The 19,227-nt window shown below is 37.8% G+C and overlaps 1 protein-coding gene across 1 annotated transcript in view; it reads right to left on the bottom strand.

Annotated features, from left to right (window-relative positions):
- LOC309958937 (protein RER1-like) overlaps nt 1–18,712 on the bottom strand; it is a gene marked incomplete at both ends in the record, with an annotated part of 29,446 nt that extends 10,734 nt beyond the window's left edge. Inside the window, 1 exon segment of the mRNA XM_082835055.1 lies at nt 18,511–18,712. Coding sequence (XP_082691181.1) covers nt 18,511–18,712 — 202 coding nt within the window.
- Nucleotides 18,713–19,227: the final 515 nt, after the last annotated feature.

Below are 19,227 nucleotides of genomic sequence, written 5' to 3'. Positions count from 1 at the left end.
CCAAATTTAGGCTGGAGAAGCATTCCACATGCTTTTAAACATAGATCTAGTGTCTAATAGCAAAGATTCCCTACCACAGTACAGAATTTTTCCTTTTCTGTTTTTCTTCATTTGCTGAGGTTTTACATATCAGGGCAAATATTGGTCCTCTCATAAGGTTTTACTCTTCTTATTCTTGATCTTATATCTATTTGTTGGAATGCCTATTTTCTTGAGTTTAAAGAACCACTGATCATTAGATTCACCATTGATTAAATAATAAGTTTCCAAAAAAAGGAAAAAAATCACAATATTAAAAGTGTACCTTGATTAAAAGTTGCTTCCTGATTTTGAAAACCATAGTTGTGAAAAATGGGTATCTTGAATCAAGGAAGTATGATCAGTCATTCAAGTAAGGAGTAGACATATTTGAACTATTATCCAGAAGCCCCTGACTTTTCTGGGAAGCCTTTTCTAGTGGATCTTCCCTTTGAACTCTGGATATCCTGGATACTAACAGGCAACACTTCATCATATGCAGTGTCTTGACATTTGTATCCCAAGCTTCTGTGATAAGTTCTTCTGATTAAATATAGTTGTATGATCCTACCCTCTGAAAACTACTGGTGGATATATTGAAACAATTGCTCAGTTTCTCATGTTACAGATCCCTAGATCTTGTTGCATTGTGCAAACAAATTTCTTTTCTCCCGCAAGAAGTAAAAGCAGAGCTCCTAGAAACAGAGCTGGGTTGCAAAATTATTGAGAGGCAAAAAATAAATTAAGAAGAGTCATGATTTTGCCAATTCACTGGCAGAAACTTATTGATACCCTGTTGGAGAAAAATAAATGCTAATGGTTATAAGTATAAAATTAAACTTTGGAATCTATGTTATCTTAGGTAGAAGGACCAGACAGTGAAACCAAAGATACATTCTGCCATTAGGACCATATTGCAGATTTGAATTCACTGAAAAGTGCAAAATTGGCTTAATCTTATACTTGGTGGTGATTGTTCAAGTTGCTAACCAATAGCTCTGTTTTTTAGCTAAAGCCAATAGCTAAATTGTCCCATGGATTCATGATACAAAAGGGAAGTTTTGTTATTCTGTTTTATTTAAATGATATGAAAATTATACTCACAAGCTACCTAGATACGTGAAAAAATTTCTGTAAAGAATTCTAGGTGTCAATTTAACCTCCATGGGTTTCTAAAATGAATTATCAGCTATATAACAAGATTGAATTTTATACTTGTGGAAAGAGAGGCATGTCTCTGGGTAGTATTTATACAACATCTCCTGTTTCCTCACCTCTACTTTGTTTCAAGTATCCCAACGTGGATATGGGCACTCTCCTTACCTCTTTTTGCAGCCTCTGTTCATTTCCTTTCTTTCCCCTGGGCCTCAAACTTTCCCTTGAGATTCAGCTACAAAGCGTTACCTTTTGACAGGGTCCCAGAGGTAAAGTCTGTTGCTCTCTGTTCAAGTTGATTCAACTCCACAGATATTCACTGGATCGTCATTATGGCTGGAGTGTTTTAGTAGATGCCTTTTCTTTTTCCTATCCTCTTTAAATCCGACTGCTCCTGTTTTGCTAGGGACTCACTAGAAGGCCACAATTTATCTTTCAGAACTAATCTTATGTGTTAATGACTTTACTCATTACCCCCGCTAGATAACTTCTGCCTTTAAATGGTGGTTGCCAATGCCTTTAAAGTTAAGTCTTGAAGTCTTAGTCACCGGGATTAAGCAAGGCCAGTTGAAGGTGCTCAGTGCTTCTCAAATTATACCATGTAGAAATTTCTCTATTCACTCAATAGGAATGAAGAGGTAGATCAGGAGCTAAAGCTGGCTTTGCTTTTATTTTTAAATACAATAAAAATCAATAAGAATGTGCTTTTAAAATGAGCTTTTTTCTATTAATAATTTTATCTTTTCTCTAGTCTTTTGAAATTATTATTTTTACCAAATGATCACAATAAACTTATCACAGATTTTTCTTTTTTTTTTTTTTTATTCGGTACACGGGCCTCTCACTGCTGTGGCCTCTCCTGTTGCGGAGCACAGGCTCCGGACGCGCAGGCCCAGCGGCCATGGCTCACGGGCCCAGCCGCTCCGCGGCATGTGGGATCTTCCCGGACCGGGGCTCGAACCCATGTCCCCTGCATCGGCAGGCGGACTCTCAACCACTGTGCCACTCGGGAAACCCTTTACAGATTTTTCAAAAATCACCCTTGGCACAATCAAAAAGTGTCTGGAAATGTTCCAAATTAGGCTTACATTTGTATAACCATATTAATCTTCTCAAGCTGGAAACAGTATATACAGAAACATTTTTCTATAAGTATTTACCAACATGCTGTGTTGAAAATCAGATAGGGTGAAATATTGGCATTTGATTGAATTGATCTAGTTAATATATGTACAATAAAAAGTATGTCAGTCCACTTACAGGAGTTTAGTTGACACACAAATTTTAAAATTGAGAATGAGAGATTCATCAATAAGAACTGGAGAAATATAAAATACTTCTCTTTTGAACAATGTTGTCATTTAACTGATTGAAGATTTGTTTAAGGGGAAGAGCTTGAAGAATTCTCTTCCATGCATGAAGTGAGCTGATTGTTTGTTTCAACTGCTACTCTTAAAAAAGACTAGCTAGATAACCCAACAGTTCTTTTCTAAATCATGAATTATTGTATAGATTTGTAAAGTCTAAAATAATACAACTGCTCTCAGAAATCCTAGTGTCTCGCTGTTTAGTGTTCAAACAACAAATGAGACAACGAGAGCTGATTTGTTTTTATTTATTTTCAAAAAGTACCTGGGGAAATCACTGACTTTGTTCGTAGAATTGTTTACCTGTTTTTAAAATTAAATCTGAAATCCTATAGATGGATTTCTTCTCTGAACATAAATATTGCTTATAGCTTGCCCTTAAAAATGATATAAAATATTTTTATAGGCAAAGAAGCAAGTAAGCTGAAAGGAAACCCCAGAAAACTTATCAAAGCATTTTCCTTTCATTGTGAGAACTGAGTTTACCTTACAATTGCCTCAGTAAATCCTTGAAGATTTTCCTAAATCAACATGGTTATGAGTTGTCTTGCTGAGAATAATAACACTTTTTAGTACCCTTATTTTTTTTAAGTCCCTTTACATTTTGTGAGAAATCTTAACTTCTTGGTAAAAGATATATATTTTCATTAGAATAAAAATGGGACTTTCAGATGCCTGTCATTTTCTAAAATGCTTTGAAGTTTGAATTTTTTTATGTATATCAAGAGAGTAACTCTCTCTGAATAGAGTGTACTAATGATAAATTTAGGATTTCAAGAATCAACCTACATTACAGTTACAAAAACTATACCTGCTATTGACATCACAGTCTGCTTTTGTGCAAATTTCATTTGTGACAACTATTTATTATGCTTATCAAACGGCAGGAAAAAGCTCCAACGCTGAAATTTTAAAACTAGAGACAGGCACTGAATATAGATGGGCATTGGACCAATCAGATAATGTGATAAGATAGTGCCAAGAGGTCAAAGCAGTTGTAGAAAATGAAAGGAAGTTAAAAGTATTCATGGCTATTCAGCAGCTCATTTTTTAAGAGTGCTATATTTCTGTGGGAAGCTTGAGAAAAGGGAAAGGTAGGCAGAATTCCAAGATGGCCACCAAGATCCCCGTCCCTGTTTTGTGTTAATCCCCTCCAACTTGAGTAGGAAGGAGACTTGGGAAAAAGATGTATGTTACTCTGATGAGTAAGTTACATTATAGGGCAGAAGGGATTATGCAGATGTAGTTAAGGTCACTAGTTATTTCACTTTGACCTAATCAAGAGGGAGATAGATAATCCTGGATGAACCTGACCTACTCAGGTGAGCTTCTAAAACAGGTAAGAGAGATTTGAAGCATTAGATTCTCCTGCTAAGCTTGAAGAAGTAAACTTTCTATGTGGTGAGAGGGTCTGTGGAGGAGGCTACAGGGCCAGGATGCGAGGGTAGCCGCTAGAAACCGAGAATAGTCCCTAAAAGCCAGCAAGAAAATAAGGTTGTTGGTCATACAACCACAAGAAAACAAATTATACTATCAGTCAGTGAGTTTGGAAGAGGACTCTGGAGTCACAGATGTGATTATAGCGCCTGCCAATACCTCGAGTTTTGCCAGGTGACACCTGAGCACAGGACCCAGCCAACTCCAGTTCAACCTCCTGAGTTAGGAGAACAGTGAGGTAATGAATTTGTATTGTTTTAGGCGACTAAATTTGTGGTAATCTTTCATGTAACACTAGAAAACGGATATAGTTAAGAATGAAGCTTTTAAGCTTCACTTAAAAATTTAGAAGAGCTCTCAGCATGGCAGTGGTGGGCCAGAGTTGAGAATCTCACTGAGATGGGATGTAAGCCTTCCAGTTGGCCAGTCCTGTCTCTCCTGATGTCCACCTGACACTGAGATGGAGTATCATCTGCAATCATTGCTCTACTGTTATTCTCACAGAATGTTACAAATGTTATTCTTAAACATTTTTTTTTTTCTGAACTCACTTCTCTATCAAAGTGGAAAATGAAAGATGGAGCTCCGAGGGCTCCTTGTTTCTCAAGCCCTATCTGCTCTCTTCATTTTTGAACTTGTTGGCATTTGCGATTGTGACCCCTGGAGATTAAAGCAATAATTGATTGAAAGCACCTTGTATAACCCAGACCAGATGCTTAGCAAATGTTAGTTTCCTTCCATCCAGGCTTTCTGGTAGTTGTTTTGAAACGTTTGGACACAGAATAAAGTGACTGTAATACTCCTGGTGATTGTAAGTGGACTACCACAACAAAATGTTGGAATCAAGCAGGAAAGGCTAAGATTAGATTTTGAGTAAGGTCGAGAATATAAAGAGGGAAGACAGTATGATAACCATGTAGGTGACCCCAATTTTTCCTTTCCATCTCTACTAAAATCAATGAAATTTCTCCCCAGAGCCAGCAAGGGGAGAATATCATCCCCTGTTGCAGTGTCCTCTTTCAGTTGCCTATATATTCCTGGCCTCTGGGTGAGGTTAACTGTGCAAAGGAAAGTCACACTTTCAGAACAGTTAGATATTTTTTCTTGCTAAACTACACTGAAGACACTAATTCCGTTTTTTCTCTGGCTATAGATGGGTGAATTAGCAAGAAACCACTCCTGCATTGTCTTCTAGTCTTCAAATGAAGCCTAATTAAAGAAATATATAGTTTTTATTGAGCTGCAAGAAAAAGGGACATGGGGCACAATTAAGTTTGCATCAATAATTAAAGCCATAAAATTATTAATGTAGCAAATATTACACATTAGTAAGAAATATATTTTGTCACCAACTGCTGCATAAAATCCCTCTTTCATAATCTATAATCCAAAAGGAGAAATAGAGAAGGAATATACAAAAAACATTAGGCTTCAGCGTCAAGTTTATTGCTGCTGCAAGGAAGATGTTTGCCGTATTTCAACACTACCATTTCTAAGATTCAATTGTTCTGAATCGATTTTTAAAAAGTGAGAAAAAGATATAATTGTGATAATAATAGCTTGTATGTAACATGAAGTTTTATTAGGGTAATGGAAATATTTATCAATCTTCCCAATATTTTCCTCTGATAAGGACTACAAGTTCAATATGCAGAGAGGGAAGGGTCTTCTTCTTGCCTTTGCTCCGTGTCTCTTGTCCGGCTGAACTTGAATCTTTCTGCTCCCACCCTCTTTGGAGAGAGAGGGTTGGTGTCAAAGCCAGCTTTCTGATGCATGGATCACCTATTGAGAAAACCCTTTCTTTTAGTCATTAAATGTCCACTGGAAAGCGTTAAGGAATGAGTTTGTATCTCCTCCCCACCCCCAGGCATCCCATCCTGTACTTCTTCTAGGAAAGCCCTATCATCTGCTTCCGCAATCAGCTGTTTCCCTGCATGTATCCCATAAGCGTACATATCATAGGCGCCAATACCTATTTAAGGAGTAAATGAATGAGGTAGCACGGAGTTGTTTTGTTCAAATCAAGATTAAGATTGCATGATTTATAAGCATCTCCATCAGGTTCCATTAGTAAATATAATTTTCAAAAAGTTAGTTAATACCTACTATGAACAAGTTGTTGGTGATACAAGGTGAAGAAGGTTAAGTTTTCTCTCTTATAATCCAAGAGGGAAAAGATAATGCATAAGTAGACTGTACAGACTGCCACTAACAAAATGAAATGGGGCTTTCAAAAGTGGAAAATGAATATGTAATTTGAAGACTTAGGAAGGCTTCATGGAGAAAGTAACCATTAGGATGTGTGGTAATGAATGGAAGAGATTTAAAAAGGGCGAAAAATTCTGGGTAGCCGAGTGATTAGATGTGCAAAGAAAGAGCACGAGCAAACAGAGGGAAAGTTCAGCACGTGTTTGGGGATAGCTTGTGTTTCCACTTGGCTGAAGCAGTTCCCAAGCAAGACTTGAGAAATGAAGCTTTCAGAGGTGGATTAGAGCTCTGTTGAGGTGGGCTTTGAGTGATAGCCCTGGGAGGTTAATGATCAAGCTCTGTGTATCATCACTCTATACAGAATGTTCTGTGTTTTCACAGTGGGCACTATGTTCATTTAGTTTTGTGCCCTGTTTAAGTGAATTGCAGTCTCATTGGTGACTAGTTCTTGATTGGGTTCTCTGGCTCCGATTTCTTTTGTGTCTTTCATGGTTCTTTGCTTATGGTAAATGGTAAGTACCAATGCAGTATCCACTGATTTTTTTTTTTATTTGATTACTGAATTGTTTGGCTGATCAACTCCAAGGTATTGATGTTTTAGAAACGATCTTGATTTTCTCAAGAGCACTGGGGAGTCAGTATGCCCATTTTACATTGGATCAAAACAAGGTGCAGAGGTTAAGATATTTGCTTACTTTCTTCCAATGAGACCAGAACCCACATATGCTTGTTTCAGATCCTGGGCTCTTTCCTTTGTACCACATTGTTGTAATTTCTAGAACATGGAAGCTTTAACGCTTTATAAGATGTTAAAGGAAGGAAAAAAGATGCATTTCTGGGATAAGAGAGAAGTCAAATAGTCCTCTTCCTACACTGAACCAAATTTCACTTGGAGTCAAGTGCTCAGTGGGACCCAGTTAATCTTTCTCACAAATTTTAATTTTGCCTACAATTTTTTATGTCTCATTTCATCCAGGATTCGCAGGCAAAAATATATTAGAAGTCTTTTTATTCAAGCAATACTGGGCCATCATAATAACAGCTATTATTTACCAAGCACTTACTGTATGCTAGTCATTGTATAGCTGCTTTACACATATTACCTTTATTCCTGTTGGAATTCTGTGAGCCCATTTTACAGAGGAGTGATTGAACTAACTTCCAAATCTAGCTCTGCCTTCAGATTCTGAGATCTTTCCTCCTGTCTCTAAAACTACTGGTTTCTAACCAGGAATATGCTTAGTGGGTCTATTCTGCTATTTCGTTCTGAATACATGATTCAGGTCAAGCTCTAGCCCTAGGCAAGAAGTCTTCTTCAAAAGTAGTTCCATTTGTTGCCTGATTCTAGTCTAACTACTTAGAAGCTATTAAGAGACAACAATGTAAGGTATGTTTTTTTATCTTGAAGGGACTTATACTTCAGTTAAATCAATCAAATACAAAAACAGAGGGATGACAAGTCAATGGTACATATACATCAAAAACTATGCATTCTAGAAGGCTGGTAGAGGGAGAAAGGAGATGAGGGTAGAGTTCAGCCAGGAAAATTGGGTAAAATGTGAATAGAAAGAAGAAATGTATACTTGGTGGGGGTGATGGAAAGCACCATGAGAAAAGGTGCTGGCTTTTGAATGTGTTTGTTTATTAAAATGCTTCCCATTCATCTCTGAATTCTCTCTTGGTTCTTCCTCATGACCTATCACACAACTATTTTTGAGCCACTTCACATGGCCATGGTATGGAAAATTGTATAGTCAGAGTAAGACTTAGAAGCATTTAAATGCACTCTAATGTCAGAAATCAAGCAAAGCACGAATAAGCCTAAAGGTAAAAGTGATAGGTACGGGCAATGCAAGGAAGGACTTTCTCCAGATAGTCATTATAACCTAAAACACTAACCTCCATCTGGTTTGGACTACTAATTTAATATGTGGGTGGAGGTGTGAAATTTGAAATCTTTTGAAGAGAGTAGGGCAGTATTTAACCTCAAGAGAGTGTGATTTCTGTTGCATAATTTGAAAAAATAATGTGGTAACAAATGTGGTAACACCACAAACACATACATCACCTCTGATTCGAATGTTGCTTGATGATATTATCATGGATTTTTTTTCTGCCCTGATACAGATATCTAATGCTAATCACCTGCGATAAATCTGCTATGAAAGTGTTGAATTGCTTCAAAAATTTTCGCTTCTATCAGCTGGTTTTCTCTAAGGCAGCGGAGCATCCAGAGACATTAGACTCACCAATCCTGAAAAACCCCACCCTGCCCCCTTTTCTTAGCTGCTTGTATATTGTGCCTCTGAATCCTTTCTACTAATTTGTCCTACATTATTTACTTCAGCATTTAAAACAATGCCAGCAGGGTCAGGATTTCAACTTATTGTTCATTCAGGGTTGAGAACCATTGATTTAGAGTCTTCGTATTCAAAAAGATGGATGTAGTGGGTTTTAGTCATAATATAAATATCATAATGGAAAAGCTCATCAGGTTGAACTAGGCTCAACCCTTTTAGGGAGAATGAGAAATGTCCCCAGTGGGATACCAATTCTGTGCTAAAAGGTAGAAGGCTTTCAGGAACTTGCCTAAAGACTTTTAAGAAATTAGGACTTGAGTCTTCTGTCTCCAAATCCTGTGTCCTTTCTACTAGGTTATTTAATATCTGTAATTGTGTATGATTTGCTCAAATATCACAGCCTTGGGAGAGGTTTTCTTTGACTGTTCAATCGAAAATAATCTTTCTCTAGCAAATTACCCTGTTTCATATTATTTTTTCATAATAATACACTATTTGAAATCATAGAAAGGAGTTCCATGGGAGCAGGGACCTTCGCCATCTTGTTCACTGCCACATCTCCAGCATCTAGAACAGCGATTTGTATACAGTTGTTGAATGAATGAATCAGTGAGAATTTTGCATTCCTACAAATATGTCAATTTCATCATGTGCCCTATGTCTAGATAGAGGTGGAACAAGGACACTTTTAATAGGATAGGAGGTTTCTCAGAGCAGCAGCTGCATTTGAGGCAGAAAATCAATTTCTACACTGGATGACATTTTCAAAAGAGGTGTATCTGGTAGCATGGAATCTTCTATCTGACAGGGCTTATGTCAAAATACTAGGATGTCTAGATGAGTGGCCCACATTCTGTAGAGAGGGTGTGCCATTCAAAGATGCCCTGAACTGTGCATGCGGTTTAGCCCTTGTTCTAACAGACTTTCTGGCTGCACAAATAAGAGAGTGACAGCGACTTTGTGAGTATACCTACGTTCAGCAAGAAAGTTTGCATGCAAATGCAAATATGCACAGACATTTTATAAGCTTTGTGGGGAACAAATCTGGGATGCAGATTCCCCAAGTTAGCTAGTATTTGTAATATTTTTGGTAATAGGGTGGAGGGTACCTGTCTGATATGTTCTCAAATATTTAAAACACAGCCATTGTTTAAGACTTGAAATTCACAATAAGATGGAGACAATATCAGGAAAAGTGTAGACTATTTATCACAATTTATACAAAGCATGTTAAGTAAATGAACCCAACCAGTTGTCATGTACACACCACTGTGCTAAGGAATGCTTTTCCTCCTGGTATTTGTTAGTGAGGAAAATCATTACCAAAGCAATTCAGCTAATTCATTCCCATGTTTGGAATTAAGCATTTTTAACAGTTATCTACTTCCCATTGTCTGCCTGGGACAAGCCTTGTCTTGTCAGTAAAGTACTTAGCTCTCTGCTGCCAGAATTGAGATAGGGTCATCAGAATCCTCTTGTAAACTCAGGAAGATAAAGACAGGGAAGCTGGCTCCTGCCCAGGAGTCAGGTTGGTGGGGGGTTGGAGGGGCTGGGAGCTGGGGGTCATGGAGGAGGGAGTGGAGAGAACAAAAGGGCAGATTTGTAGGCAGAATGAGGCAACTGCTTACTTTGTGCCATTCAGCATCCTAGGAAGTATTTGTATTTCTTTCATTCTGCTTCTTCCTCTCCCACTTCTCATGCAAACACACACACACACACACACACACACACACACACACACACTCCTTCTTTAGTAAGGAGACATGGCTTTTATTTTATAACTAGAGAAGAGTCAATACTGCAGGTAGAAGAAAATTATTGATTAATGTTCTCATGCATTTGGAAATAACTCTTAATAGGTCTTTTCCTGAGCTGGAAAAAGAAGGTGGCTATAAATTGGGGGCTTCTACTATGTACCTGGTTTTATCTTAGAAGAATTAAATACACTTTCAAAATTTCATTTAATGTAAAACTTAGATGAGACTTTGGTAGGAGGAAGATCTTAGGCTCTTAAAATTAGGTAAGCAATAGGAAACCTTCCTAAATGGGAAGCCAGCTATTTTGCAGACAAGTGTGTCCACTTCAGAATTTTCCTTGGGGCTGGATTTTTTTAAAAAATGGGAACACAGGATTAAAAAGGGTATGGGTTTTTATCCTTGGCTCCCAAGAAAGTTTACAGTTTAAAAACATTTTAAAAGTTGAAACTGATAAAAATAAGCTAAAGTAATGAGAAGGCCATCAATGAGTTGACTATTGCAATTATAAATTAATAGAGGCGGCTCCTTTTGACCTGCCCCAGATGTCATGTCAATTGATTAAATGTTCTGAGACAATGAAATGGAAAAAGACAACTTTATTATAATGCTTCAGGCAGGGAATATTTTTATTTTGCTATTAGGAGCACATCCACATGTCAGTGACCAATTCCATTTGGAAAAAAGACACTTTGGGGGATATGTACGATTAGAAAAAATCTCCAAGGTGAATCTTAGGTCTGAACTAACCACCTCTGTTATTTTTAGTTGACATTAGGAATCATAAAAGATAGGATTTTAAGCTTTATTTTGACTCAGGGCAGAAGAATTGTTGGTTCCATCTCTCCTAGGTATCGTGGGCTGGCAAGGCCCTGCTGGGCTGGGAAACTCAGCAGACATGGCCAGGGGCATGGCCTGCACTGGGGTCCCTGCATGTCTATGACAGGGACTACATCGGCAAAGGTGTCAAGGAACTAACAGATTTTCAGCTGTATTCTCCTACTAGCCATTCAGAGTGAGCTGAGGATGCTATCTTTTTGTGGGCGATGTGGCAGCTATGGGTTTGACTTCTGAGACATCTGTTTGAGCCTCAGCTTCTCTGTAGTGATAGGGTGAATCTGAGAGGAAAAAAGATCATTTCCCTTTTTTTTCTACTGGAAAAATGTCTTGCTGTAAAAAATAAGAGAACCTGTCTTTATAACTTCTCAATAGGAGATGAGAAACCCTGGTTGAAAGAGAGGTATATTTGATATTTGGGAATAGTTGATAAACTAAGATTGACCATGTGCCTGTAATTTGAGCAGCTATACAAAAACTGGTTGTCTGGCAGGCAGAACTAAATCCCTAATCATTTGAAAAATGGTCTGTTGAGTGGACCCACAGACACATAATCTCACATCTCCTAACCTCTTAGGTCAGGAAGCTGTTACTTATGGGGGCCTAAACACCTTTGCAATGGGCCCTGGCTCTGTCCCTTCAAGAAACAGGCAGCAGTTCCTTTGTGTCCCCAGAGACCTTGATTAATGTAATATTTAGCACATCTGTTTCAGGTCAAACAATCATATTTCTCTGACCTTCTCCCCTGGATTTCTATTCTAGTCATTTCTTATTTTTACTGTTTTCGCTATCACCTTTTTTTATTGTAACATGTCCCTTTTCAAATGCAGAACATCTAAACGGAGCATAATGTTTAAAAATACTTATAATGCTGGTCATAAGAAAGAAGTAGAGAAAGTCATGACTTTTGACTCTTCAGCTTTTTAAAATACACACTTATTCACTGTCAATTTCAGTGACCAAATTTATTGCTGATTCATACAACTTGAATGATTTATTCTCGCTTACATTAACAGGCTCTGGAAACCAAGAATATCATTCAGTTACAAATGCAATATGTCCCAGGCATTGTGTTCAACTCCAGAGTGAGAAAATGGTGGTCCTCACTGTCCTGGAGCTCATGGTCAATGAGGGGATGGAATGCTAATTAGGCAGTAGTGTTTGTCACAACCCAGCAGTATTTGTTTTTGTGGTAAGAAGAAGAATAGGATGGTAAGAAGGCATATAAAAGGGATACCAGTAGTCAGGGGAGCCTTCCTGGAGGAAGTGTTATGTAATTTGAGGACTTCAGGAACCCCTCTGTAGATCAATGGATAAATGAAATGTAGCTGATCTGATGGCACTATATATACAGTCACCCAGTTCTGTCCACCCAGTGTGCTGTATTTTGCTATAACTTTAAAACAGAAACAGCAGTAAGACACCAAGTGGGAAGAGACAATACGATTTCCTGGGTCTCACCTACTTTAAATTCTGTTCTTTAAGAAATTACATTTGGATATTAGCTTTTTTATCTTATTTGTAATTTTGAAAAGTATTACTCTTTCAAAACTCATTACAATAGCTGCATTGTTCTTTTAGGGATAAATCAGTTTCTTTTCAACAAATACTTAGGATGGTTAATAAACAATTTGCTATTTTTTTATTCTCATTTGTGCTAGTATGAAGAATCCTTAGGAGATCTTTGAAAAATTATTTTTATCTAGAGATAACAATGCAGAAGAGTAAATTGTTTGGCAAAGAATATGAAGCATATGGGCAGAGATACAAGAATTTACTGCATTTATAAGTCTCATTATGACTCTATAAAATGCAGCATCATTTGTCAGTAAATCAAAGCTTATAAAAGTAGCAATTGTGAATGCAGTTGGTTGTAGTATCAGGAGAATGAGGATTAGAAGTGTAGCTGAGATTCCTTTTATGATAAATTATCTAGCTCCTGGCTACCGTGTATGAGCTCTATTAACTGCCTATAAATTGTTCATCATAAAATCTAGTTCATTCTTGTTAATTAGGCCAAGGCTTTTATGAAGATTTTTCCTCTTCTCTCTGAAAGTCTAGGCTGACAGGAGAGTAGCTACACCAGAATACTGAGGAAGAAAGGGACCCTCTGCTAGGTATAATGCTGTGTTCTTTAAAAACTAATAATTAAAAGAGAAATTCCTGAATTAAAATTACTTTGGCTTCTTACTAGTGAAAATGGAATCATTCTTTGTAGCCACAGAAGGTTAAATACAGCCAAAATAATTGCATCTTCCAACTTTAGATTCTCTCAATCAATAATGCAAGAAAGGAAGGGTGTATGTATAACAAAGACTGGATATACCCATTACAAATGATTAATACCAAGCAAGTTCCAGGAAAACAAATAGACATAACAAATGTTTCTGGCATATCATTCCACGTCATTTTATTATGCATTTTTTCCCATGAAACTGAACTTTTATGCAGAATTATCTTGGAGGAAATCTTGTATTTGTTACTCATCTCCAATTTTTTTTCTGTTGTGTTTTGCTTTTCATGGTGCTCACATAAGTGATCAACTGGCAGTGAATGTTATGTTTATATTATCTCATATTTTGCATTGCTAACTGGGTCCCTTGATACCATTTAAGGTGCATCCCTAATCAGTTCTCGCATTTCACACTTCCCTTGCAATCTCTGGATTTTATGAAGAGTAGACACGCCATGCCCCAGTTCTGGACGTCAAAGTGGTTGTGACTTCAGGAAGTCCCAATAGTCAGAGCCACAGTCTGAGTCAAGCCGTGTGATTGCTCCCCTGAGATGCAGTTAGCAAGCCTCTCTGACAGAGGCCAGAGGCAAGGAACAGTCAAAGACTAGAAAAGTCAAGTCTGTTTGCACACTCTCCTGTGCTTAACACCCATTATGGTGCAATTAAGAATGGTCAGAAGCACTATTATATTTGGAAACCCCAAATAACAGCCTAACTTGAGGGGAAATAGGAAAATCAGTTCAAAGGAAGGAAAAGTAGTTCTTAAATATTTTTTTTGTTTTAAATGGGATTTTTGCTTAAGCTACTTCTCATTTAACTTTGTAAATGCTAATTAGCTAACAGTGAAAGAAATTGTAGGACTGTTAGGTAAACTGTGTTTCATTTCTAAGATCTTATGGACACTTAGGGTTTGTCTCACGCCTTTGCACTTCACAGGACCCTACTTTCTATTTTTCCTGGTCCAGCTTCTGGGTAATATTTCTGGCTCCACAAGACTACAGTGCAGATAAGAGCTCATCTAAGTTCATTCTAAATTAGATGGTTAGGAAGACAATGTAGTTCCTCGCACTGAGTAATAGTAGGAGCTCTGCAGGGGGCTTACTTGGATGGACTGTGGTTTGAATCAGTTAACTTTAACACTATGGCTATAGTAATGCCCTAGAGGTCTTACCAATGAATACCTTGGGGACAATAAATTGCAACAGGCTTAAACATAATTATAGAGAGACTTCTTAAGCTTTGGCTAGTTCGGTTTTAATTGAAAGAAATTATTTTTCCCTTGAAAGACTAAAAAGAAAAGCCTTTAGAACATGATATTTATTTCAACAAATTGTTGTAAAGAATCTCTTATTTAAAAACAAACAAAAAACTGTTCACTTTTTATTATCATCATCACCATCATTATTTTTATTATAATCAAATGTTGAATTATAATGCATGGACAGTGGTCCCAGTTTTCCCCAAATAATTGGGCTCTTTTCTGAACCTCTTTTCAAGCTTTGAATAGGTAAATAGAAATGAATAAATATCAGATTTGGGTGTAGAAATCTTACTCTTATGGACTGAATGTTTGTGTCCCTCCACCAACCCCGCAAATTCATATGTTGAAGTCCTAACCCCCAATGCGATGGTAGTAGGAGGTATTATTAGGGGTTTTTGGGAGGTGATTTGGTTGAGATGAAGTCATGAGGGTGGAGCCCCTGTGATGGGATTAGTGTCCTTATAACAGGAGGAAGAGACATTAGAGCTTCCTGTCTCCACCATGTGAGGATACAGCAAGATGGTCGACTTCTGCAAGCCAGGAAGAAGACCTTTACCAAGAGTTTAATCTGTGGGCACCTTGATCTTGGACTTCCTAACCTCCAGAACTGTGAAAAATAAATGTCTTTGTTTAACCCACCCAGTCTATGGTATTTTTTTGTTATAGCAGCCTGAGCTGACTAATACTCTTAGCTTATGGCAAAATTTCTCCCAGCCATAAGGACCAATATGTAGCAATGGTGAAAGCATGCAAAGAAGTGCCTGGGCCGATAGGGGAAGAGGAATCGTGGTGAAGGCACAAGTAGATTTTAGGAAATCATCCCCCAAATAGCCCATACCACTTAGGCTTTTTTTTTTTTTTTTTTTTTTTTTGATGAGAACTAGTCAGATGGTTCCACCTAAATGCAAGGGGGCTGGGAAATGGAGTTTCTGGCAGCATAGGCACTTTCCAGTAACAACTCTACACTATGGAGAGGAGCACATGTCTTTGGCGGACAGCTGATGGTCTGCGACACCACATTTTGTATGTTACTTTAAGCTTAGAAGATGCTTTTTACAGCTATTTACTCTTTGAATTTTAAGGCCATTTTAGTTACAAGCAAAGTTTTTTAATGCCTGCACATTTGATCAGTTCAGTTGACTGGCCAATTAACTGAGTGAAGTCAATCCACTTCGTTGTCTGACTGAATTTCCAATTGTTTGGCTGAATGGAATGGTTACTTTGGCATAAAGTTTGTGCAGTAGTCCCATATAGATATAATCACACTGCAGCTGGTGTAAAATTTGTCTTTGTCACTACATTTATTTTTCTAGACACTGTCACCTTCCCTAATTTCCTTTCCCAAGTTCTTTTTAGAATGCTCCATTGTCCTAGCTTATTCAGAAGAGTGCTTCTTTCAGAGCTTAGCTGAGAGTATACAGACCAAGTTTGTCTCAGTATTTTCAACACAATCTAGTTTATATGTTTTATTTTTGCTGTCAATACCCGATGGGGTCAATCCTACAGACCTCTTGTTTTTGAAAAAAAAAAAGTCTCTTGTAGTACTGTGTTGATGTTCAGACTATTAGTTATATTGAAAAGATATCTTCAAAACCAGAGCATGTTACTGCAGATTTTTAAGGGAAATTTTTTATTTTATCTCTACTTTACTTCTTAGGCTTTCAATCTGTATTTTTCTATCTTTGATTTTAGGGTGTTATCTCAGGCTTACATTAATGCCTAGGAATATGATTTTATAAAGCCAGCCTCAACGTGGCAAAAGTCTCTACAGTTGGAGAAATTTGGAGTCAAACACTTAACATCGATTATACACTTATATTTAAAATGCAGGAATTCAATAAAATGATCCATTGACAAATTGTGAGTGCCTTTTCTAAGCCCTATGAAAGCTGCACATAGAAATGAGTGATTGCCTCCAAGGAACTTACACTCTGGGACTTAATCACAGCACCTGGTACAGAAGAATCTGGTGGAGAGGACGGGGCATGTGGAAAAAAGTGTTAACTAGTAACCAAAGATAGCCCACGATAAAAGCCTAATGAGTATTGTGAGAGATCAGTTCTCTGGATGATCAGCAGAGAGAGGGAATCATCATGGTCTAGAGCAACTGGGAAGAGAACACAGCGTGAGCCTTTAGGATGGATGTAAAGGGAGGATGTTGTTCAGATAAACTGAGAAGTGAGGCAGCCGTCTCAAAAAGGGATACGTGTAAACGAAATTGCAGCCCCTGGAATCCATACAATGTTTTTAAGTAACAGCGAATAGATTTTTCTACAGGGAACTGAGGGTTAGTGAATGAAAATAGCAGCTTAAATGTTGGAAAGATAGGTTGCTATCAGATTGTGGAGAGCTCTAAATGTCAGTTTGATAAGTGTGGCCTTTATTTTATATTCAGTTGGGAACCATTGGAGATTTGGGGATGATCTATTTATTGACAGCAACCTGGAGCCTAAATTTGTCCCTAGCTTCAGATTTATCTCCCAAGCCCGGATTTCGAAAGTTATTACAATTTAAAGCACAGTGATGTTGGTCACTCCCTGGACTCCACCTCCTGTTTCACCTCCAACACACAGAGTGAGGAAGAAATAAGCTGCCACAGGGACACTGCTTTCTCTACTTTATCAAGACAGAGTGATGTACATTCATTCACTTTTTCTTTTGAGGCATCTGTCTAAGAAGAAGCTGTGTCCTATTACAAAATTGAGTCTGAGAGGTGTGAGGAGTATACCTGTATCTCTCCTTTGAACTTTGGAGGAGATTGTTTACTGTTAACATAAAAATAAGACTCCTCACAAGTCATTAGCTTTTAAGCAGAATGACCTACACGTTGTGAGGTACTCTGCCTCTTGGACAAATATAGAAAGAATTGATTGTGGCATAGCCCTTGACTACAGAGCATCAATGAATAACCACCTGCATAGCTTTTTATACTTCTGAGTTTTGTATGTAATGGTTTGCAGTTGCGACCATGTGGCAAATGCAACAAGTTGACCATACTAGTACCGAGTTTATCTACACCATCTGCTGTCGTATTGACATCTGCTTCCTTCAACATAGCACCCTCCTTTTTCTTAGATATGTTCTGTTATTTCTTCTTTTCCTTCTTTATTTCAAGTCATATTCACTGATATCTGTACCATTTCATGATATCAAGAAAGGAGGCTTTCAGTGAGGGAGTAGAGGAAGACAGGGACAGACAAGTGGTCAAAGGGCTCAGTAGGAAAAAAGTCATAATTCCTGGGCCCTGAAAACCATGTAAAAAGGTGAGAAAGTATCTGGAGGAAGCATGAGAGAGAAGTGAGGGTTTAATTTGGGATTAACAAAAGCACCAGAAATAGCTGAGAGGAGACAGGAGAATAAGGACCATGGGTGTACGGGGTGATGGCAGAGCATCTCACAGAGATTAAGGTGGAATTAATCTGTTCATTGGAAAGATACTTCAAATTTTTGACAACACATTCCAACAGCAGTAACTCCAAGTAGGCTTCTGAAATCAGGGATCAACAGGTGAAGGCTTCCTTTAACTTTATTTTTAAAGTACAGTCAAGATTAACTTGTACAAGCCACTTTTTTTTTTTTTTGGTGTTTTAGTTTATTTCCAATACACCGTTCCACTTCATTTTTTCACTTATCCTCACAAGGTAGCTGTGAGTTAGCTTAGCATCATCAGGCAAATCTCCTGGCTCCCAACTCTTAGCTAATTCTGTTAAAAAATACTGACTTTAATTGTGTATAGAAGGCGAACATTTTTTCTATTAAACAGTCACCAGATTTTTAGAACGAAAGCTATATTTCAGGAAGCGCTTGGAATTCCGAAGAATAGAAAGGTATAGAAAAGAGCAAGTGTGTATTCAGTCTGAATCAACAGAATTCACCTGGGCATTATTTGAGTTTTTGGCCCCTGAAGCCATGGGTCAATGGTACAAAAATAGACACTCACCTCTGACAAAGAAAAGCATGGATGCTGGCATGGGAGGACATAGCTCCTTTTCTTTCAATCCCAGATCAAATTTAAACCTGCGATTCTGGAGCTTACTCATCAGAGGAGAAATATCATGAGCTATTTGCTCTCTCTGCTGTAACACAGCTCTGGCAAGCCTGGAAGTTATGTTGAGATCGTCAAATCTATAGTCAAGGACCATCTTTGTGAATCATGAAACCATATGCCACTGGTTGTCTGAATCGAAGGAAAAAAAAAAAACAAAAAACCCAACAACAAAAACAAAAAACCCAGCTCTACACCAAGGAAATCAGTAATGTGATCAAACAGTGCCAGGGCCCTTTGACCATCTTACACCTTCTCAAGCTATACATTAAAAAAAAAAAAAAAAAAAAATCTTTGCTACTGCCTGAACCATGTAAAATACCAGAACTCCTGTAGTGTTAACAAGGAATAAAGATCTTGCACCAGATGGTGCCTCTTGTCTCCATCTATCTCTAGCCCAAACAATCTGCCAGAGTTTTGAAGAAAAATGCAATGTGATCATGTTGCAAAGTATATGAAGAAACAGTATGAAAAGTAATCTGGCTCAAGCAATGGAACCCAGAAGGAAGGGGATTATTATGACTCTTTGAGCCTAGGAATCAGGGTACTGCTAGCTCTGCATTTTAGTCCATAATACAAATGGTATGCCCAGGCACAGCTGGAGGGTGAGCA

This window comes from Leucopleurus acutus, assembly GCF_964270905.1.
Source record: "Leucopleurus acutus genome assembly, chromosome: 3".
Classification (NCBI taxonomy): Eukaryota; Metazoa; Chordata; class Mammalia; order Artiodactyla; family Delphinidae; genus Leucopleurus; species Leucopleurus acutus.
Note: the sequence above shows the minus strand (reverse complement) of the source record. Positions and strands in the feature narration are given on the sequence as shown.